Source organism: Aphelocoma coerulescens, unplaced genomic scaffold (genome assembly GCF_041296385.1).
Source record: "Aphelocoma coerulescens isolate FSJ_1873_10779 unplaced genomic scaffold, UR_Acoe_1.0 HiC_scaffold_284, whole genome shotgun sequence".
NCBI classification, from domain to species: domain Eukaryota; kingdom Metazoa; phylum Chordata; class Aves; order Passeriformes; family Corvidae; genus Aphelocoma; species Aphelocoma coerulescens.
This window is the reverse complement of record NW_027183628.1, coordinates 132,480-155,648: the sequence shown is the minus strand read 5'-3', so window position 1 is coordinate 155,648 and position 23,169 is coordinate 132,480. Positions and strand designations below refer to the sequence as shown.

At 42.6% G+C, this 23,169-nt stretch overlaps 1 protein-coding gene across 1 annotated transcript; it reads right to left on the bottom strand.

The window, feature by feature from the left end:
• Nucleotides 1-1,077: 1,077 nt before the first annotated feature.
• LOC138101403 (tonsoku-like protein) lies at nt 1,078-9,394 on the bottom strand. Its single transcript, XM_068999206.1, has 3 exons — nt 9,257-9,394; nt 4,029-4,641; nt 1,078-1,192 (listed from the first exon to the last, which is right to left on the bottom strand). The coding sequence occupies exons 1-3, from the start codon at nt 9,267-9,269 to the stop codon at nt 1,093-1,095; spliced, it is 726 nt and encodes a 241-aa protein (XP_068855307.1). The 5' UTR covers nt 9,270-9,394; the 3' UTR covers nt 1,078-1,092.
• Between the last annotated feature and the right edge of the window lie 13,775 nt (nt 9,395-23,169).

Below are 23,169 nucleotides of genomic sequence, written 5' to 3'. Positions count from 1 at the left end.
TCGGGGATTTTTTTTGGGATTTTTGGGGTTTTTTGGGGGTTTTTTGGGGATTTTTTGGGTTTTTTGGGGGATTTTTTTGGGTTTTTGGTGGGGTTTTTTTTAGGGATTTTTTTGGGTTTTTTTGGATTGTGTTTGGGGGGTTTTTTAGGGATTTTTTGGGGGTTTTTTTGGGATTTTTTTTTGAATTTTTTGGGATTTTTTCGGAATTTTTTGGGATTTTTTAGAGAATTTTGGGGATTTTTTGGGGATTTTTTGGGGTATTTTTGGGGATTTGTTAGGGATTTTTTTCGCGAAATTTTGGCATTTTTTGGGAATTTTGGGGCTTTTTTCAGGGATTTTTTCCGGGATTTTTGGGGGAATTTCAGTGGAATTTGCGCAGGAGCAGCTTCGGGAACATCCCGGAATTGCGGGAGAAGCGCTCGGCCGCCCGCGCCGCCAGCCAGCCCACGCTGCGCTCGGGGCTGCACCTCGGCACCAGGGGGCACTTGGAGCCAGGGGGCACTTGGGGGGGGTGGGGGAGTTTGGGGGATTTTTGGGATTTTTTTGGGATTTTTGGGGGGTTTTTTTGGATTTTTTGGGGGGTTTTTGAGGGGTTTTTTTGGATTTTTTGGGGAATTTTGGGGGTTTTTTTGGGGATTTTTTGGGATTTTTTAGGGATTTTTTGGGGGATTTTTTGGATTTTTTGGGGATTTTTGGGGATTTTTTTGGGTTTTTTTGGGGTTTTTGGGGGGATTTTTTGGGATTTTTTTGGGGTTTTTTTGGGATTTTTTGTGGATTTTTTTTAGGATTTTGGGGGATTTTTTTGGGATTTTTGGGAGATTTTTTGGGATTTTTTAGGGATTTTTTGGGATTTTTTGGGATTTTTTTTAGGGATTTTTTGGGGGTTTTTTAGGGATTTTTTGGGATTTCTTGGGATTTTTTTTAGATTTTTTTTGGGATTTTTTTGGGATTTTTGGGAGATTTTTTGGGATTTTTTAGAGAATTTTGGGGATTTTTTGGGGATTTTTTAGGGATTTTTTCGCGAAATTTTGGCATTTTTTGGGAATTTTGGGGCTTTTTTCAGGGATTTTTTCCGGGATTTTTGGGGGAATTTCAGTGGAATTTGCGCAGGAGCAGCTTCGGGAACATCCCGGAATTGCGGGAGAAGCGCTCGGCCGCCCGCGCCGCCAGCCAGCCCACGCTGCGCTCGGGGCTGCACCTCGGCACCAGGGGGCACTTGGAGCCAGGGGGCACTTGGGGGGGTTGGGGGAGTTTGGGGGATTTTTGGGGATTTTTTGGGATTTTTGGGGGGTTTTTTAGGGATTTTTTGGGGATTTTTTGGGATTTTTTTTGGGATTTTTGGGGGATTTTTGGGGAATTTTTACGGATTTTTTGGGACTTTTTGGGGGATTTTGGGGGATTTTTTGGGGTTTTTTAGGGATTCTTTGGGGATTTTTTGGGGAATTTTTTGGGATTTTTTTGGGTTTTTTTTTGGGATTTTTTGGGGATTTTTTGGTTTTTTTTTGGGATTTTTTGGGAATTTTTTGGGATTTTTGGGATTTTTTTGGGATTTTTTTGGGAATTTTTGGGGGTTTTTTTTGTTTTTTTTAGGGATTTTTTGGGATTTTTTTGGGATTTTTTTGGGGCTTTTTTGGGATTTTTTGGGATTTTTTTGGGATTTTTTTGGGGGATTTTTTGGGAATTTTTGGGGATTTTTGGGGGTTTTTTGGGGGATTTTTTCGGGATTTTTTGGGGATTTTTGGGGGATTTTTGGGGGTTTTTTGGGATTTTTGGGGGATTTTTTGTGATTTTTTGGGGGTTTTTTTTGGGATTTTTTGGGGGGGTTTGGGATTTTTTTGGGGGTTTTTGGGGATTTTGGGGATTTTTTGGGATTTTTTGGGATTTTTTGGGGGAGGTTTGGGGATTTTTTGGGGATTTTTGGGATTTTTTAGGGTTTTTTTTGGGGGTTTTTGGGATTTTTGGGGATTTTTTGGAGGTTTTTGGGATTTTTTTGGGATTTTTGGGGATTTTTTTGGGGGTTTTTGGGGTTGTTTAGGGGTGGGGGGGTGGGGGGGGTGTGGGGGGGGTGGGTGGGGGGTGGGGGTGGTGGTGGGGGGTGGTGGGGGTGTGGATTGTTTGGGTTTTGGGGGTTTTGGGGGTTTTTTGGGGATTGTGGGGGATTTTTTTGGGGTTTGTGGGTGGTGGGGGGTTGTTGGGATTGTTTTTTATGTTTGGGGGGTGTTTTGGGGGGTTTTTGGGGGTTTTGGGGGATTTGTGGATTTTAGGGTTTTGTGGGATTTTGGGGGGTGTTAGGGGATTTTTTTTGGGATGTTTTGGGGGAATTTTTGGGGATTTTTTGGGATTTTTTTTGGGATTTTAGGGATTGTTTTGGGGATTTTTGGGGATTTTTTGGGATTGTTTTGGGGAATTTTGGGGGGTTTTTTTGTTTTTTTCGGGATTTTTGGGATTTTTTGGGATTTTTTGGGGCTTTTTTGGGATTTTTTGGGATTTTTTTGGGATTTTTTTGGGGGATTTTTTGGGATTTTTGGGGATTTGTTGGGGGTTTTTTGGGGGGGATTGGGGATTTTTGGGGGATTGTTGGGGGGATTGTGGGGGTTTTTTGTGGGTTTTTTAGGGATTTTTAGGGATTTGTGGGGGGTTTTTGGGGTTGTTGGGGATTTTGGGGGATTTTGTTGGGATTTTGGGGATTTTTGGGGTATTTTTTGGGATTTTTGGGGGGTTGTTTTGGGGGTTTTTTTAGGGATTTTTGGGATTTTTTAGAGATTTTGGGGATTTTTCGGGGATTTTTGGGGATTTTTTTGGGATTTTTTGGGGATTTTTGGGGGTTTGTTGGGGGTTTGTTTTGGTTTTTTGGGGAGTTTTGGGATTTTTTTGATTTTTTTGCGGTTTTTACAGGGATTTTTTGGAGAATTTTGGGATTCTTGGGGTTTTTTTAGGGATTTTTTGGGACTTTTGGGGTTTTTTGGGTTTTTTTTAGGGCGTTTTGGGATTTTTTGTGACTTTTTAGATTTTTTGGGGTTTTTGGGGGATTTTTGGGGGGGTTTTCGGGATTTATTGGGGATTTTGGGGATTTTTTTTGATTTTTTGGGGGTTTTTTTTGGATTTTTGGGATTTTTTACAGAATTTTAGGGATATTTTGGGAATTTTGGGGGTTTTGGGGATTTTTGGGGTTTTAGGGATTTGTGGATTTTGTGGGGGTTTTTGTTGGGTTTTTTGGGGATTTTTTGGGGTTTTTTTGGGGATTTGTGGGGGATTTTTGGGGGTTTTTAGGGATTGTTTGGGATTTTTGGGGGGATTTTTTTGGGGAATTGGTCAGTGATTTTTGTGGGAATTTTTGGCATTTCAGTGATTTTGGGGAGGGCATTTTTTTAAATTTCCAGGTGATTTTTGGGGGATTTTTTGGGATTTTTGGGGGGTTTTTTGGGTTTTTTTTTTAGGGATTTTTTGAGATTTTTTGGGGATTTTTTTGGGATTTTTGGGATTTTTGGGTTTTTTTGGGAATTTTTTGGGAATATTTTGGGATTTTTTGGGAATTTTGGGATTTTTTCATTGGAAATTTTAGGGATTTTTTTGAGGGATTTTTCAGAGTTTTGGAGATTTTTTTGGCAATTTTATGGGAATTGTTGGGATATTTTTTGGGATTTTTTGGGGATTTTTTGGGTTTTTTTTGCGATTTTTTCAGGGTTTTTTTGGGGTTTTTTTAGGGATTTTTTGGGATTTTTTGGGGGTTTTTGGGGGGTTTTTTTAGGGATTTTTAGGGATTTCTTTGGGATTTTTTTGGGGATTTTTTGGGATTTCCAGCTGATTTTTTGGGAGGGATTTTTGGGCATTTCCAGCTGATTTTTGCGGGAATTTTTTTGGCATTTCCAGCTGATTTTTTGGGATTTTCCAGCCATCCCTCCCACCACCCCCACGAGCTTCGACCCCACGGATTCCCCAGGAATTCCCCCGGAATTTCCCGGGGATCCCCACCACAACCCCCCCCAAAAAAAGGACCCCAAATCCCAAGAAAATTTGGGAATTCTCACCTGGGCACCACCGGGATGAGGAAAACGTCGTCCTGGATGCGGATCCGGATGCGCAGGGCGGGAATTTGGGCTGGATTTGGGATCCTTCCGGCAAATTCGGGAATTTGGGGTCGATTCGGGGCCGTCCCGGACGATTCGGGAATTTGGGATGGATTTGGGATGATCCCAAAAAATTCCTGCTGCTCCAAAAGCTCCTTCCCGTGGTTTGCCACCATTTGGGATTCTCGGGATGCCACCTTGGAGCTTCCAAGTTTGGGAATTTTGGAATCCCGAGATTCCCGCAATTCCCAAAAATTCCTCCGGGGTCTTTTTCGGGATCGCCCCAAATCGTCTTCCAGCCAATCCTCTTGCTCCAGGAATTCTTCCAGCGGGATCAGCGCCGGTTTGGGATTTTCCAGAGGCAATTTGGGGTTTTCCAGAGGCAATTTGGGGTTTTCCAAAGGGAATTTGGGATTTTCCGAGCCGGGCTTTCCCGATTTTCCCAAATCCCGGTTTTTCTCCTCATTCCCGGCCTCTGGAATCCGCTGACGCTTCCGGAGGGGGCTCGGTGGGGTCCCAATCCCGGGATTTGGGATTTGGGGTTTGGGGGTATCCTGGGAAGGCTCCAGAGGGGCTGGAAAGGGGAAAAATCGGGATGAGATTCCAGGAAATTGGGGGAAAAGGAGGAAAAATCCCGAAGGAAGGACGGGAATTGGGGATGGGGGGGTGGAATTCCCGAAAAATGAGGGATGGGGGTCATGGAGCAGCAAGAAATCCCAAAAAATCCCCTCCAGGGATCAGGGATGGGGGTGATGAAATTCCCAAGAAATCCCAAAAAATCCCCTCCAGGAATCAGGGATGGGGGGGGTCATAAAATTCCCAAAAAAAGCCCAAAAAATCCCCAAAAAATCTGGGATGGGAGTGAAAAAATTCCTGAAAAATCCCCAAAAAATCTGGGATGGGAGAGAAAAAATTCCCCAAAAAATCCCAAAAAAGTCCAGGATGGGGGGGTCATAACGTTCTCCAAAAAATCCCAAAAAATCTGGGATGGGGGTGAAAAAATTCTCCAAAAAATCCTGAAAAATCTGGGATGGGAGGGTCATAAAATTCCCAAAAAATCTGGGATTTGGGGGTCATAAAATTCTCAAAAAAATCCCAAAAAAACCAGGAATGGGAGGAAAAAAATTCCTGAAAAAACTGAAAAAAATCCGGGATGGGGGGGTCAAAAAATTCCTGAAAAAATCCTAAAAAACCCGGGATTGGGGGGGGGTCATAAAATTCCCCCCAAAAAATCCTAAAAAATCTGGGATGGGAGAGAAAAAATTCCAAAAAAAACCTCCCAAAAAATCTGGGATGGGGGAGTCATAAAATTCCCCAAAAAATCCTAAAAATCTGGGATTTGGGGGTCAAAAAACTCCCAAAAAATCCCAAAAAATCCCAAAAAATCAGGGATGGGAGTGATAAAATTCCCAAAAACTCTGGGATGGGGGGTTATAAAATTCCCAAAAAAATCCTAAAAAATCTGGGATGGGAGTGAAAAAAATTCCTGAAAAAATCCCAAAAAATCTGGGATGGGTGGGCTATAAAATTCCCGAAAAAATCCCAAAAAATCTGAGATGAGGGGGTCATAAAATTCCCAAAAAAATCCCAAAAAAACAGGAATGGGAGAGAAAAAATTCCTGAAAAAACTGAAAAAAATCTGGGATTTGGGGGTCAAAAATTCCAAAAAAAATCCCAAAAAATCTGGGATGGGGTGAAAAAATTCTGAAAAAAATCCTAAAAAATGTGGGATTTGGGGGGGTCATAAAATTCTCAAAAAAATCCCAAAAAAACAGGAATGGGAGGAAAAAAATTCCTGAAAAAACTGAAAAAAATCTGGGATTTGGGGGTCAAAAAATTCTGAAAAAAATCCCAAAAAATCTGGGATGGGTTCAAAAAATTCCCCCCAAAAAATCCCAAAAAACCAGGAATGGGATGAAAAAAATTCCTGAAAAAACTGAAAAAAATCTGGGATGGGAGGGTTAAAAAATTCCTGAAAAAATCCTAAAAAAACAGGGATGGGGGCATCATAAAATTCCCAAAAAAATCCCAAAAAATCTGGGATAGGGGGGTCATAAAATTCTCAAAAAAATCCCAAAAAAACAGGAATGGGAGGAAAAAAATTCCTGAAAAAACTGAAAAAAATCCGGGATGGGAAGGTCAAAAAATTCCTGAAAAAATCCTAAACAAACAGGGATGGGAGTGATAAAATTCCTGAAAAAATCCCAAAAAATCTGGGATGAGGGGCTCATAAAATTCCCCAAAAATATCCCAAAAAATCTAGGATGGGAGTGATAAAATTCCTGAAAAATCCCAAAAATATCAGGGATGGGGGGGTCAAAAAATTCCCAAAAAATTCCCAAAAAATCTGGGATTTGGGGATCATAAAATTCTCAAAAAAATCCCCAAAAAACAGGAATGGGAGAGAAAAAATTCCTGAAAAAACTGAAAAAAATCTGGGATGGAGGGGAGTCAAAAATTCCCAAAAAAATCCCAAAAAATCTGGGATGGGGTCAAAAAATTCTGGAAAAAATCACAAAAAATCTGGGATTTGGGGGGGTCATAAAATTCCCAAAAAATCCCAAAAAATCTGGGATGGGAGTGAAAAAATTCCTGAAAAAACTGAAAAAAATCTGGGATTTGGGGGTCAAAAAATTCTGAAAAAAATCCCAAAAAATCTGGGATGGGGTGAAAAAATTCTGAAAAAAATCCTAAAAAATCTGGGATTTGGGGGGTTCAAAAAAATCCCCCAAAAAAATCCCAAAAAACCAGGAATGGGATGAAAAAAATTCCTGAAAAAACTGAAAAAAATCTGGGATTTGGGGGTCAAAAAATTCTGAAAAAAATCCCAAAAAATCTGGGATGGGGTGAAAAAATTCTGAAAAAAATCCTAAAAAATCTGGGATTTGGGGGGTTCAAAAAATTCCCCCAAAAAAATCCCAAAAAACCAGGAATGGGATGAAAAAAATTCCTGAAAAAACTGAAAAAAATCTGGGATGGTAGAGTCAAAAAATTCCAAAAAAACCCTCAAAAAATCTGGGATGGGGTCAAAAAATTCCCAAAAAAATCCCAAAAAATCTGGGATGGGAGCGGCAAAAAATTCTGAAAAAAATCCCAAAAAATCTGGGATTTGGAGGGGTCATAAAATTCCCCAAAAACCCCCAAAAAATCAGGATTTGGGATGGTAAAACTCCAAAAAAACCCCGAAAAATCAGGAATCGGAGCGGCAAAAAATTCTGAAAAAATCCCAAAAAAATCCCAAAAAATCAGGGGAAGAAATTCTTCAAATTCCCAAGATTCCCAAGATTCCCAGGATTCCCGGAATTCCCCAAAAAAATCAGGATTTGGGATGGTAAAACTCCAAAAAAACCCCGAAAAATCAAGAATCGGAGCGGCAAAAAATTCTGAAAAAATCCCAAAAAAATCCCAAAAAATCAGGGGAAGAAATTCTTCAAATTCCCCAAATTCCCAAGATTCCCAAGATTCCCAAGATTCCCAGGATTCCCGGAATTCCCCAAAAAAATCAGGATTTGGGATCGTAAAACTCAAAAAAATCCCCGAAAAATCAGGAATCGGCGCGGCAAAAAATTCCGAAAAAATCCCAAAAAAATCCCAAAAAATCAGGGGAAGAAATTCTTCAAATTCCCCAAATTCCCAAGATTCCCAAGATTCCCAGGATTCCCGGAATTCCCCAAAAAAATCAGGATTTGGGATGGTAAAACTCCAAAAAAACCCCCGAAAAATCAGGAATCGGAGTGGCAAAAAATTCTGAAAAAATCCCAAAAAAATCCCAAAAAATCAGGGGAAGAAATTCTTCAAATTCCCCAAATTCCTGGCATTCCCAGGATTCCCGGAATTCCCCAAAAAAATCAGGATTTGGGATGGTAAAACTCAAAAAAAACCCCGAAAAATCAGGAATCGGAGCGGCAAAAAATTCTGAAAAAATCCCAAAAAAATCCCAAAAAATCAGGGGAAGAAATTCTTCAAATTCCCCAAATTCCTGGCATTCCCAGGATTCCCGGAATTCCCAAAAAAATCAGGATTTGGGATGGTAAAACTCCAAAAAAACCCCGAAAAATCAGGAATCGGAGCGGCAAAAAATTCCGAAAAAATCCCAAAAAATCAGGGGAAGAAATTCTTCAAATTCCCAAGATTCCCAAGATTCCCAGGATTCCCGGAATTCCCAAAAAAATCAGGATTTGGGATGGTAAAACTCCAAAAAAAAACCCGAAAAATCAAGAATCGGAGCGGCAAAAAATTCTGAAAAAATCCCAAAAAAATCCCAAAAAATCAGGGGAAGAAATTCTTCAAATTCCCCGAATTCCTGGCATTCCCAGGATTCCCAGAATTCCCAAAAAAATCAGGATTTGGGATGGTAAAACTCCAAAAAAACCCCGAAAAATCAAGAATCGGAGCGGCAAAAAATTCTGAAAAAATCCCCAAAAAATCCCAAAAAATCAGGGGAAGAAATTCTTCAAATTCCCCAAATTCCCAAGATTCCCAGGATTCCCGGAATTCCCCAAAAAAATCAGGATTTGGGATGGTAAAACTCCAAAAAAACCCCGAAAAATCAGGAATCGGAGTGGCAAAAAATTCTGAAAAAATCCCCAAAAAATCCCAAAAAATCAGGGGAAGAAATTCTTCAAATTCCCCAAATTCCCCAAATTCCCAAGATTCCCAGGATTCCCGGAATTCCCCAAAAAAATCAGGATTTGGGATGGTAAAACTCCAGAAAAACCCCGAAAAATCAGGAATCGGAGCGGCAAAAAATTCCGAAAAAATCCCAAAAAATCAGGGGAAGAAATTCTTCAAATTCCCCAAATTCCTGGCATTCCCAGGATTCCCGGAATTCCCAAAAAAATCAGGATTTGGGATGGTAAAACTCCAAAAAAAACCCCGAAAAATCAGGAATCGGAGCGGCAAAAAATTCTGAAAAAATCCCAAAAAAATCCCAAAAAAATCCCAAAAAATCAGGGGAAGAAATTCTTCAAATTCCCCAAATTCCTGGCATTCCCAGGATTCCCAGAATTCCCAAAAAAATCAGGATTTGGGATGGTAAAACTCCAAAAAAACCCCGAAAAATCAGGAATCGGAGCGGCAAAAAATTCCGAAAAAATCCCAAAAAAATCAGGGGAAGAAATTCTTCAAATTCCCAAGATTCCCAAGATTCCCAGGACTCCCAAAATTCCCAAAATTCCCAGATTTCCCACCTTTCCTGGCCATGGCCTCCTGGAGCAGCCTGTGGGTGTGGCGGGCGCTGTCCCAGGTTTCGGGGTCCAGCTGGGCCCCGTAGGTGTCCAACCACTCCTGCAGCGTTCCCAGCGGGGTCTGGCCCTGGAAAACACGGAAAAAACGGGAATTTTAGGGAATTTTCCAGGGATTTGGGGGATTTTGGGAGAGTTTCCAGCCATTTGGGGGAGTTTTGGGAGGTTTTCCAGGGATTTATGGGAATTTTCCAGGGATTTTTGGGAGATTTTCCAGGGATTTTGGGGAGTTTCGGGAGATTTTCCAGTGATTTTGGGGAATTTTCCAGCGATTCTGGGGAATTTTAGGGAATTTTGGGAGATTTTCCAGGGATTTTGGGAGGTTTTCCAGGGATTTGGGGGAGTTTTGGGAAGTTTTCCAGCGATTTATGGGAATTTTCCAGGGATTTTGGGAGATTTTCCAGGGATTTTGGGAGATTTTCCAGGGATTTGGGGGAATTTTGGGAGATTTTCCAGGGATTTTGGGGAGTTTCAGGAGGTTTTCCAGGGATTTTGGGGAGTTTTGGGAGAGTTTCCAGTGATTTGGGGGAGTTTTGGGAGAGTTTCCAGCGATTTATGGGAATTTTCCAGCGATTTTTGGGAGATTTTCCAGGGATTTTGGGGAGTTTCGGGGGAGTTTCCAGCGATTTTGGGAGGTTTTCCAGGGATTTGGGGGAATTTTAGGGAATTTTCCAGGGATTTTGGGGAATTTTGGGAGAGTTTCCAGCCATTTGGGGGAGTTTTGGGGGAGTTTCCAGGGATTTTGGGAGGTTTTCCAGGGATTTGGGGGAATTTTGGGAGATTTTCCAGGGATTTTGGGGAATTTTGGGAGAGTTTCCAGTGATTTGGGGGAGTTTTGGGAGAGTTTCCAGCAATTTATGGGAATTTTCCAGCGATTTTGGGAGATTTTCCAGGGATTTTGGGGAGTTCTGGGAGGTTTTCCAGGGATTTTGGGGAGTTTTGGGAAGTTTTCCAGCGATTTATGGGAATTTTCCAGGGATTTTGGGAGATTTTCCAGGGATTTTTGGGAGATTTTCCAGGGATTTGGGGGAATTTTGGGAGATTTTCCAGGGATTTTGGGGAGTTTCAGGAGGTTTTCCAGCGATTTTTGGGAGTTTTGGGAGATTTTGCAGCGATTTGGGGGAGTTTTGGGAGGTTTTCCAGCGATTTATGGGAATTTTCCAGCGATTTTTGGGAGATTTTCCAGGGATTTTGGGGAGTTTCGGGAGATTTTCCAGTGATTTTGGGGAATTTTCCAGCGATTCTGGGGAATTTTAGGGAATTTTGGGAGATTTTCCAGGGATTTTGGGAGGTTTTCCAGGGATTTGGGGGAATTTTGGGAGAGTTTCCAGCGATTTATGGGAATTTTCCAGCGATTTTTGGGAGATTTTCCAGGGATTTTTGGGAGTTTTGGGAGATTTTCCAGGGATTTGGGGGAGTTTCGGGGGAGTTTCCAGCGATTTTGGGAGGTTTTCCAGGGATTTGGGGGAATTTTAGGGAATTTTCCAGGGATTTTGGGGAATTTTGGGAGAGTTTCCAGCCATTTGGGGGAGTTTTGGGAGAGTTTCCAGCGATTTATGGGAATTTTCCAGCGATTTTGGGAGATTTTCCAGGGATTTTGGGGAGTTTCGGGGGAGTTTCCAGCGATTTTGGGAGGTTTTCCAGGGATTTGGGGGAATTTTAGGGAATTTTCCAGGGATTTTGGGGAATTTTGGGAGAGTTTCCAGCCATTTAGGGGAGTTTTGGGAGAGTTTCCAGCGATTTATGGGAATTTTCCAGGGATTTTTGGGAGATTTTCCAGGGATTTTGGGGAGTTTCGGGGGAGTTTCCAGGGATTTTGGGAGGTTTTCCAGGGATTTGGGGGAATTTTGGGAGATTTTCCAGGGATTTTGGGGAATTTTGGGAGGTTTTCCAGGGATTTGGAGGAATTTTGGGAGGTTTTCCAGGGATTTTGGGAGATTTTCCAGGGATTTGGAGGAGATTCGGGAGAGCTCCCAGTGATTTATGGGAATTTTCCAGCGATTTTGGGGAATTTTGGGAGATTTTCCAGCGATTTTGGGGAGTTCTGGGAGGTTTTCCAGGGATTTTTGGGAGTTTTGGAAGATTTTGCAGGGATTTGGGGGAATTTCGGGAGAGTTTCCAGTGATTTTGGGGAATTTTCCAGCGATTCTGGGGAATTTTGGGGAATTTTGGGAGATTTTCCAGGGATTTTGGGGAATTTTGGGAGAGTTTAGAGGGATTTTGGGGAATTTTGGGAGGTTTTCCAGGGATTTTGGGGAATTTTCCAGCGATTTTGGGGAGTTTCAGGAGGTTTTCCAGCGATTTTGGGGAATTTCGGGAGATTTTCCAGGGATTTTGGGGAATTTCGGGGGAGTTTCTAGTGATTTATGGGAATTTTCCAGCGATTCTGGGGAATTTTGGGGAATTTTGGGAGAGTTTCCAGGGATTTTGGGGAATTTTCCAGAGATTTTGGGGAATTTTCCAGCGATTCTGGGGAATTTTGGGAGAGTTCCCAGCGATTTTGGGGAATTTTAGGGAATTTTGTGGATTTCTGGGAGATTTTCCAGAGATTTTGGGGAATTTCAGGAGATTTTCCAAGGATTTTAGGGAATTTTGGGAGATTTTCCAGGGATTTTGGGGAATTTCGGGAGAGTTTCCAGTGATTTTGGGGAATTTTCCAAGGATTTTAGGGAATTTTGGGAGATTTTGGGGAATTTTGGGAGATTTTCCAGGGATTTTGGGAGGTTTTCCAGCGATTTTGGGGAATTTCAGGAGAGTTTCCAGCAATTTTGGGGAATTTCGGGAGAGTTTCCAGCAATTTTGGGGAATTTTCCAGCGATTTTGGGGAATTTGGGGAGATTTTCCAGGGATTTTGGGGAATTTCAGGAGGTTTTCCAGCGATTTTGGGGAGTTTTGGGAGATTTCCCAGGAATTTTGGGGAATTCTTAATAAAATTTGAAAAAATCCCAAAGAAAATCGAAAAAAATCTGGAAAAAAATCTCCAATAAATCCCCAAAAATTCCCCAAAAATCCCCAAAAAATCAAGAATTTGAGTCCAAAAATTCCGAAAAAAAATCCAAAAAAAATCCCAAAAAATTCCTAAGAAAATTGAAAAAAAAATCCAAAAAATTCCAAAAAAATTTCCCAAAAATTAAAAAAAAAAAATCCCCAAAATTCCCCCCAAAAATCAGGAATTTGGGTCTAAAAGTTCTGAAAAAAATCCGAAAAAAAATCCAAAAAATCCCTCAAAAGATCGAAAAAATAATGCAGAAAAATTCCAAAAAAATCTTCAAAATTCCCCCCAAAAATCAGGAATTTGGGTCCAAAAATTCTGAAAAAAATCCCAAAAAATTCCCAAAAAAATCCCGAAAAAATCCCGAAAAATTCCAAAAAAATTCCCCCAAATTCTCCTAAAAATCAGGAATTTGGGTCTAAAAGTTCGGAAAAAATCGAAAAAAAATCCAAAAAATTCTGAAAAAAATCGAAAAAAAATCCAGAAATATTAAAAAAAAATCCAAAAAAATCCCCAAAAAATCCCAAAAAATTCCAAAAAATTTCCCCAAAATTCTCCTAAAAATCAGGAAGTTGGATCCAAAAATTCTGAAAAAAATCCAAAAAAATCCCCCCCAAAAATAAAAAAAAATCCCCCCAACATCCCCAAAAATTCCAAAAAGATCCCCAAAATTCCATCAAAAAATCAGGAATTTGGCCTTAAAAATTCTGAAAAAATAAAAAAAATCCAAAAAAATTCCTTTAAAAAATCGGGAAAAGAATATCCAGAAAAATTCCAAAAAATTCCCCCAAAATCCCCAAGAAATCCAGAAAAATCCGCAAAAAATTCCCCCAAAAAACCAGGAATTTGGGTCTAAAAATTTGGAAAAAAATCGGAAAAAATCCCCCAAAAAATCCCCAAAAATTCTGAAAAAATTACCAAAAAATCCCCCCAAAAATCCCCAAAAATTCCGAAAAAATTCTAAAAAAAATCAGGAATTTGGGTCCAAAAATTCTGAAAAAAATCTGAAAAAAGTCCTAAAAAAAAAAAAAAAAAAAAAAAAAAAAATCCAGAAAAATTCCAAAAAAATCCTGAAAAATCCTAAAAAAATCGCCCAAAAATCCCAAAAAAATCCCCAAAACTCCCCTGAAAAATCAGGAATTTGGGTCCAAAAATTCTGAAAAAAAATCGGAAAAAATCCCCAAAAAAATCCTAAAAAATCCCCAAAAAATCTCCAAAAAATCCCCCAAAAATCAGGAATTTGGGTCTAAAAATTCTGAAAAAAATCGGAAAAAAATCGAAAAAAATTATTAAAAAATCAAAAAAATTTCCAGAAAAATCCGAAAAAAAATCCCCAAAAATTACAAAAAAATTCCCAAAATTCCCCCCAAAAATCAGGAATTTGGGTTAAAAATTCTGGAAAAAATCCCAAAAAATTCCTAAAAAAATAAAAAAAAATAGAAAAAAATCCAGAAAAATTCCCCAAAAAATCCCAAAAAAATCCCCAAAAAATCCCCAAAATTCCCTCGAAATATTTGGAATTTGGGTCTAAAAATCTGTAAAAAATCGGAAAAAATCCCGAAAAAAAATTATTAAAAAATTGGAAAAAAAATCCAAAAAAATCCGAAAAAAAGTCCCAAAAAATTCCAAAAAACTCAAAAAAATTATGAAAAAAATCCCCAAAAAATCAGGAATTTGGGCCTAAAAATTCTGAAAAAAAATCTGAAAAAACACCCAAAAAATCGGAAAAAATCCTGAAAAAATCCCAAAAAATTCTGAAAAATTTCCCCAAAAATCCCCCAAAAATCCCAAAAATTCCGAAAAAATTCTGAAAAAAATCAGGAATTTGGGTCTAAAAAATCTGAAAAAAATTGAAAAAAAATTCCCCAAAAATTCCTAAAAAAATGGAAAAAAAATCGAAAAAAATTCTCAAAAAATCCCCCAAAAATCCCCAAAATTCCCCCGAAAAATCAGGAATTTGGGCCTAAAAATTCTGAAAAAAATCCCAAAAAATTCCCCAAAAAATCTGAAAAAAATAGAAAAAAAATCCAAAAAAATCCCCAAAAAATCCCAAAAATTCCCCAAAATTCCCCTGAAAGATCAGGAATTTGGGTCTAAAAATTCTGAAAAAAATCGGAAAAAAATCGAAAAAAATTATTAAAAAAATGAAAAAAAATCCAGAAAAATTCCGAAAAAAACCCCCCCAAAATTCAAAAAAATTCTGAAAAAAATCCCAAAAAATCAGGAAATCGGGTCTAAAAATTCTGAAAAAAATCAGAAAAAATCCCCCAAAAAATCCAAAAAAATTCCCAAAAATTCTGCAAAAAATCCATAAAAAATCAGGAATTTGGGTCTAAAAAATCTGAAAAAAAATCCAAAAAAAAATCCACAAAAATTCCTAAAAAATAAAAAAAAAAATCAAAAAAAATCCCAAAAAATTCAGAAAAAATCCCCAAGAAATACCCAAAATTCCCCCAAAAAATCAGGAATTTGGGCCTAAAAATTCTGAAAAAAATCCCCCAAAAAATTCCCAAAAAAATCTGAAAAAAATAGAAAAAAAATCCCAAAAAATCCAAAAAAAATCCCAAAAATTCCCCAAAATTCCCCCGAAAAATCAGGAATTTGGGCCTAAAAATTCTGAAAAAAATCCCAAAAAATTCGAAAAAAATCCCCCAAAAATTCAAAAAAAATCTGAAAAAATCCCTAAAAAAATAGAAAAAAAATCCCCAAAAATTCCCCAAAAAATCCAAACAAAAATCCAAACAAAAGTTCGGAAAAATTTGGAAAAAATCCAAAAAAAATCGGAAAAAATTCCCCCAAAAATCCTCCTAAAAATCAGGAATTTGGGTCTAAAAATTCGGGAAAAAATCGGAAAAAAATCGAAAAAAATTATTAAAAAATGAAAAAAAAATCCAGAAAAATTCCGAAAAAAAATCCCCAAAAATCCAAAAAATTCTGAAAAAAATCCCAAAAAATCCTCAAAAAATGAGAAAAAATCCCCCAAAATGCCAAAATTTCCGAAAAAATTCTGAACAAAATCAGGAATTTGGGTCTAAAAATTTGGAAAAAAATAGGAAAAAATCGAAAAAAATTATTAAAAAATCCTGAAAAAAATTCAAGAAAAATCCGAAGAAAAATCCCAAAAAATCCCTAAAAAATTCCCCAAATTCCCCCCAAAAATCGGGAACTTGGGTCTAAAAATTCGGAAAAAAATCTGAATAAATCTCAAAAAAATCAGAAAAAATCCCAAAAAAATTCTGAAAAAATTCCGAAAAAATCCCCCAAAAAATCCCAAAAATTGCGAAAAAATTCTGAAAAAAATCAGGAATTTGGGTCTAAAAAATCTGAAAAAAAATCAAAAAAAATTCCCCAAAAATTCCTAAAAAATGGAAAAAAAATCGAAAAAAATTCCCAAAAAATCCCCAAAAAATCCCAAAAAAATCCCCAAAATTCCCCTGAAAAATCAGGAATCTGGGCCTAAAAATTCTGAAAAAAATCCCAAAAAATTCGAAAAAAATCCGAAAAAAATAGAAAAAAAATCCAGAAAAATTCCCAAAAAATCCGAAAAAAATCCCAAAAATCCCCCCAAACCCCCCAAATTCCCGGCTGCCATTCCCACCTTGGCATTGGTGGCCGTGCCGTCGGCTCCCCTCTGGATGAGGAAGGTGGCCACCGGGAAGCGGCCGGAGGCGAGGGCGTCGTGCAGGGGGGTGATCCCGGCGCAGCCCGGCCCCGAACCTCCCGGCAATGGGGGCAGAAATCCCCAAAAATTCCCCCAAAAATCCAAACAAAAATCCAAACAAAAGTCTGAACAAATTCGGAAAAAAATCCAGAAAAAATCCCCAGAATTTCCCCGAAAAAATCGGGAATTTGGGTCTAAAAATTCAGAAAAAAATCGGAAAAAAATCGAAAAAAATTATTTAAAAATGAAAAAAAATCCAGAAAAAATCCAAAAAAAAATCCCCCCAAAATCCAAAAAATTCTGAAAAAATCCCCAAAAAATCAGGAAATCGGGTCTAAAAATTCTGAAAAAAATCAGAAAAAATCCCCCAAAAAATCCAAAAAAATTCCCAAAAATTCTGCAAAAAATCCATAAAAAATCAGGAATTTGGGTCTAAAAAATCTGGAAAAAATCCAAAAAAATTCCACAAAAATTCCCCAAAATATCGAAAAAAATCAAAAAAAAATCCCAAAAAATTCAGAAAAAATCCCCAAGAAATACCCAAAATTCCCCCAAAAAATCAGGAATTTGGGTCCAAAAATTCGGAAAAAATCAGAAAAAATCCCCTAAAAAATCTGAAAAAAATAGAAAAAAAATCCAGAAAAATTCCTAAAAAATCCCCAAAAAATTCCCAAAATTACCCCGAAAAATCAGGAATTTGGGCCTAAAAATTCTGAAAAAAATCCCCAAAAAATTCCAAAAAAAATCCGAAAAAATAGAAAAAAAATCCCAAAAAATCCTGAAAAAAATTGAAAAAAAATCCCAAAAAATCCCAAAAAAATCCCAAAAAATCCCCCCAAAACCCCCCAAATTCCCGGCTGCCATTCCCACCTTGGCATTGGTGGCCGTGACGTCGGCTCCCCTCTGGATGAGGAAGGTGGCCACCGGGAAGCGGCCGGAGGCGAGGGCGTCGTGCAGGGGGGTGATCCCGTCACAGCCCGGCCCCCCGGGGTCGTCCAGCGCCGCCCCCCGCTCCAGCAGCAGCCGCGCCACCTCTGGGAATTTTAGGGGAATTTTAGGGGATTTTGGGGGAATTGGGAGGATTTTGGGGGAATTTGGAGGATTTTTGGGGATTTTCGGGGAATTTTGGGGGGATTTTGGGGGGATTTTGGGGGAATTTTGGGGTTGTTTGAGGGGGAATTGATGGGAATTTGAGGGGGGTTTTGGGGGATTGGGGGGGAATTGATGGGAATTTGGGGGGTAATGGAGGGATTTTGGGGGGATTTGGGGGATTTTGGAGGTGCTGAACTCCCATTTCTGATCCATGATCCCATTCCCGATCCCACTCCCGATCCTATTCCTGATCCTGTTCCCAATCCCATTCCCGATCCCTGATCCCATTCCTGATCCCATTCCCAAACTGTGACCCCACTCCTGACCTCTGACCCCATTCCCAATCCCTGACCCCATTCCCAACCCCAATCCCTGACCCCATTCCCAATCCCTGACCCCATTCCCAATTCCCTGACCCCATTCCCAATTCCCTGACCCCATTCCCATCCCTGACCCCATTCCCGATCCCTGACCCCATTCCCAATCCCTGACCCCATTCCCAATCCCTGACCCCATTCCTGACCCCAGTCCCTGACCCCATTCCCAATCCCTGACCCCATTCCCATTCCCAATTCCCTGACCCCATTCCCGATCCCTGACCCCATTCCCAATCCCTGACCCCATTCCCAGCCCTGACCCCATTCCCATTCCCAACCCCGATCCCAATCCCAACCCTGATCCCGATTCCCTGACCCCATTCCCAACCCTTGACCCCATTCCCAACCCCGACCCCAATTCCCTGACCCCATTCCCAATCCCTGACCCCATTCCCTGACCCTATTCCCAATCCCTGATCCCATTCCCAGCCCCTGACCCCATTCCCAATTCCTGACCCCATTCCCAATTCCCTGTCCCCATTCCCAACCCCGATCCCTGACCCCAATCCCAACCCCTGACCCCATTCCCAATCCCTGACCCATTCCCAATCCCTGACCCCATTCCCAATCCCTGACCCCATTCCTGACCCCAGTCCCTGACCCCATTCCCAATCCCTGACCCCATTCCCATTCCCAACCCCGATCCCAATCCCAACCCCGACCCCAATTCCCTGACCCCATTCCCAATCCCATTCCCAGCCCCTGACCCCATTCCCAATCCCTGACCCCATTCCCAATCCCTGATCCCATTCCCAGCCCCTGACCCCATTCCCAATTCCTGACCCCATTCCCAATTCCCTGTCCCCATTCCCAATCCCGATCCCAATTCCCTGACCCCATTCCCAACCCCTGACCCCAATCCCTGATCCCATTCCCAATCCCAGACCCCAATCCCAATCCCTGATCCCAATCCCAATCCCTGACCCCATTCCCGACCCCTGACCCCATTCCCAATCCCTGACCCCATTCCCGACCCCTGACCCCATTCCCAACCCCAATCCCGATTCCCTGACCCCATTCCCAATCCCATTCCTGATCCCTGACCCCATTCCCAGCCCCTGACCCCATTCCCAACCCCGAACCCGATTCCCTGATCCTGTTCCCAATCCCTGACCCCATTCCCAATTCCTGACCCCATTCCCAATTCCCTGTCCCCATTCCCAATCCCGATCCCAATTCCCTGACCCCATTCCCAACCCCGACCCCAATCCCTGATCCCATTCCCAATCCCTGACCCCAATCCCAATCCCTGACCCCATTCCCGACCCCTGACCCCATTCCCAATCCCGATCCCGATTCCCTGACCCCAATCCCAATCCCATTCCGGATCCCTGACCCCATTCCCAGCCCCTGACCCCATTCCCAACCCCGAACCCGATTCCCTGACCCCATTCCCACTCCCTGACCCCATTCCCAGCCCCTGACCCCATTCCCAATTCCCTGACCCCATTCCCAATCCCTGACCCCATTCCCACTCCCTGACCCCATTCCCGATCCCTGACCCCATTCCCAACCCCTGACCCCAATCCCAATCCCTGACCCCATTCCCAATCCCTGACCCCATTCCCAATCCCTGACCCCATTCCCACTCCCTGACCCCGTTCCCAATCCCTGACCCCATTCCCAACCCCTGACCCCATTCCCGAGACCTGACCCCATTCCCAACCCCTGACCCCATTCCCAACCCCGATCCCGATTCCCTGACCCCATTCCCAATCCCTGACCCCAATCCCAGCCCCTGACCCCAATCCCTGACCCCAATCCCAATCCCTGACCCCAATCCCTGACCCCATTCCCAATCCCTGACCCCATTCCCAATCCCTGACCCCATTCCTGACCCCAGTCCCTGACCCCATTCCCGATCCCTGACCCCATTCCCAATCCCTGACCCCATTCCTGACCCCAATCCCGGACCCCAATCCCAATCCCTGACCCCATTCCCGACCCCATTCCCGATCCCTGACCCCAATCCCGATCCCTGACCCCATTCCCACTCCCTGACCCCATTCCCAATCCCTGACCCCAATCCCTGACCCCATTCCCAATCCCTGACCCCATTCCCAATCCCTGACCCCAATCCCAATCCCTGACCCCATTCCCAATCCCTGACCCCAATCCCTGACCCCAATCCCAATCCCTGACCCCATTCCCATTCCCTGACCCCATTCCCAATCCCTGACCCCAGTCCCTGACCCTATTCCCGATCCCTGACCCCATTCCCAATCCCTGACCCCATTCCCAACCCCTGACCCCATTCCCAACCCCATTCCCGATCCCTGACCCCATTCCCAATCCCTGACCCCATTCCCAACCCCTGACCCCATTCCCAACCCCAATCCCGATCCCTGACCCCATTCCCACTCCCTGACCCCATTCCCAATCCCTGACCCCATTCCCAATCCCTGACCCCAATCCCTGACCCCATTCCCAATCCCTGACCCCATTCCCAATCCCTGACCCCATTCCCAATCCCTGACCCCAATCCCAATCCCTGACCCCATTCCCAATCCCTGACCCCAATCCCTGACCCCAATCCCAATCCCTGACCCCATTCCCATTCCCTGACCCCATTCCCAATCCCTGACCCCATTCCCTGACCCCATTCCCGATCCCTGACCCCATTCCCAATCCCTGACCCCATTCCCAACCCCTGACCCCATTCCCAACCCCAATCCCGATCCCTGACCCCATTCCCACTCCCTGACCCCATTCCCAATCCCTGACCCCATTCCCAATCCCTGACCCCAATCCCTGACCCCAATCCCAATCCCTGACCCCAATCCCAATCCCTGACCCCATTCCCAATCCCTGACCCCAATCCCTGACCCCAATCCCAATCCCTGACCCCATTCCCATTCCCTGACCCCATTCCCAATCCCTGACCCCAGTCCCTGACCCCATTCCCGATCCCTGACCCCATTCCCAATCCCTGACCCCATTCCCAACCCCTGACCCCATTCCCAACCCCGATCCCGATTCCCTGACCCCATTCCCAATCCCTGACCCCATTCCCAATCCCTGACCCCAATCCCAGCCCCTGACCCCAATCCCTGACCCCAATCCCAATCCCTGACCCCATTCCCAATCCCTGATCCCATTCCCAATCCCTGACCCCATTCCCAGCCCCTGACCCCAATCCCAATCCCTGACCCCAATCCCCATTCCTGATCCCATTCCCAATCCGACCCCAATCCCAATCCCTGACCCCAATCCCAATCCCTGACCCCATTCCCAATCCCTGACCCCATTCCCGACCCCATTCCCTGACCCCAATCCCAATCCCTGACCCCATTCCTGACCCCAATCCCTGACCCCATTCCCAATCCCTGACCCCATTCCTGACCCCAATCCCTGACCCCATTCCCGATCCCTGACCCCAATCCCAATCCCCGACCCCATTCCCGATCCCATTCCCATCCCCTGACCCCAATTCCCTCAGGAACAGCCCCCCATTTTTAGGCTCCCCGATTTTTGGGATTTTTCCTGCCCTTTTTTGGGATTTCCTCCCCAATTTTCGAGATTTTCCCCCAATTTTTGGGATTTCCTCCCTAATATTTGGGATTTTTCCCCCAATTTTTAAGATTTTCCCCCAATTTTTGAGATTTTTCCCCCAATTTTTGGGATTTCCTCCCAATTTTTGGGACTTCCCCCCAATTTTTGGGATTTCCCCCCAATTTTCAGGATTTTCCCCCCAATTTTTGGGATTTCCCCCCAATTTTTGGGATTTCTCCCCCCAATTTTTGGGATTTCCCCCCAATTTTCAGGATTTCTCCCCAATTTTCAGGATTTCCCCCCAATTTTTGGGATTTCCCCCCCAATTTTTGGGATTTCCCCCCAATTTTTGGGATTTTTCCCCCCAATTTTTGGGATTTCCTCCCAATTTTTGGGATTTCCCCCCAATTTTTGGGATTTTCTCCCCAATTTTGAGATTTTCCCCCAATTTTTGGGATTTTTCCCCCCAATTTTTGGGATTTCCCCCCAATTTTTGGGATTTCCCCTCAATTTTTGGAATTTCCTCCCCAATTTTTGGGATTTCCTCCCCAATTTTTGGGATTATCCCCAATTCTTGGGATTTTTCCCCCCAATTTTCAGGATTTCCTCCCCAATTTTTGGGATTTTTCCCCCCAATTTTTGGGATTTCCCCCCAATTTTTGGGATTTCCCCTCAATTTTTGGAATTTCCTCCCCAATTTTTGGGATTTCCCCCCAATTTTTTGGGATTATCCCCAATTCTTGGGATTTTTCCCCCCAATTTTCGGGACTTCCTCCCAGATTTTCGCGATTTCCTCCCAAATTTTCGGGATTTCCCCCCAATTTTCGGGATTCCTCCCCAATTTTTGGGTTCCCCCCCCAGTTTCCAGGACCCCCCCTTTAATTTTGCAGCCCAAATTTTGGGGTTTTCCCTCCGTTTCTCGCGATTTTCCCCAATTTTTTTCACTTTCCCCCCCCAATTTTTCGGGATTTTTCCCCCCCCCAGGTTTTTGGGGTCCCCCCTCCAGATTTTTGGGGGGAATTTGGGAGATTTTGGGGTCCCCCCCTTTCCTCACCGAGGTGTCCGTGGTTGGCGGCCTCGTGCAGGGGGGTCCAGCCACAATAATCCCGAGGATTTACGGGATGGCCCTAAAAAAACGGGAATTTTATGGGATTTTGGGGGAATTTGGGGGGATTTTGGGAGAATTGGGGGAAATTTGAGGATTTTGGGGATTTTTAGGGAATTTTTGGGGGCTTTTTGGGGGGATTTGGGGGGATTTCCGGTGATTTTTTGGGGGATTTCGGGAGATTTTTGAGGATTTTTGGGAAATTTGGGGGGATTTTTTGGGGATTTTTGGGGGAATTTGGGGGAATTTTGGGGATTTTGGGGATTTTTTGGGGATTTTTGGGAGAATTTAGGGGCTTCTTTGGAGAATTTTGGGGGATTTTCGGTGATTTTTTGGGGGATTTTGGGGGATTTTTGATGCTTTTTGGGAAATTTTTGGGGAATTTAGGGGAATTTTTGGGGATTTTGGGGGAATTTGGGGGAATTTTGGGGAATTTAGGGGAATTTTTGGGGAATTTGGGGGATTTTGGGGGAATTTAGGGGAATTTTTAGGGAATTTTAGGGGAATTTTGGGAGAATTTTGGGGGAATTTTGGGGATTTTGGGGGAATTTGGAGGAATTTAGGGGAAATTTGGGGGATTTTTGGGGAATTTAGGGGAATTTTGAGGGATTTTTTGGGGATTTTTGGGACAATTCAGGGGCTTTTTTGGAGAATTTTGGGGGATTTTCGGTGATTTTTGGGGGATTTTGGGAGATTTTTGAGGATTTTTGGGAAATTTTTGGGGATTTTGGGATAATTTGGGGAAATTTAGGGGAATTTTGGGGAATTTAGGGGAATTTTTGGGGATTTTGGGAGAATTTTGGGGATTTGGGGGGAATTTAGGGGAATTTAGGGGAATTTTTGGGGAATTTGGGGGATTTTTGGGGAATTTAGGGGAATTTTGGGGGATTTGGGGGATTTTGGGGGATTTGGGGGAATTTTGGGGGAATTTTGGGGGAATTTAGGGGGAATTTGGGGGATTTTTGGGGATTTTTGGAAAATTTTTAGGGAATTTTAGGGGAATTTTGGGGGTTTTTGGGAATTTTGGGGGATTTTTGGGAGAATTTAGGGGCTTTTTTGGAGAATTTTGGGGGATTTTCGGTGATTTTTTGGGGATTTTGGGGGAATTTTGGGGAATTTGGGAGATTTTGGGGGATTTTT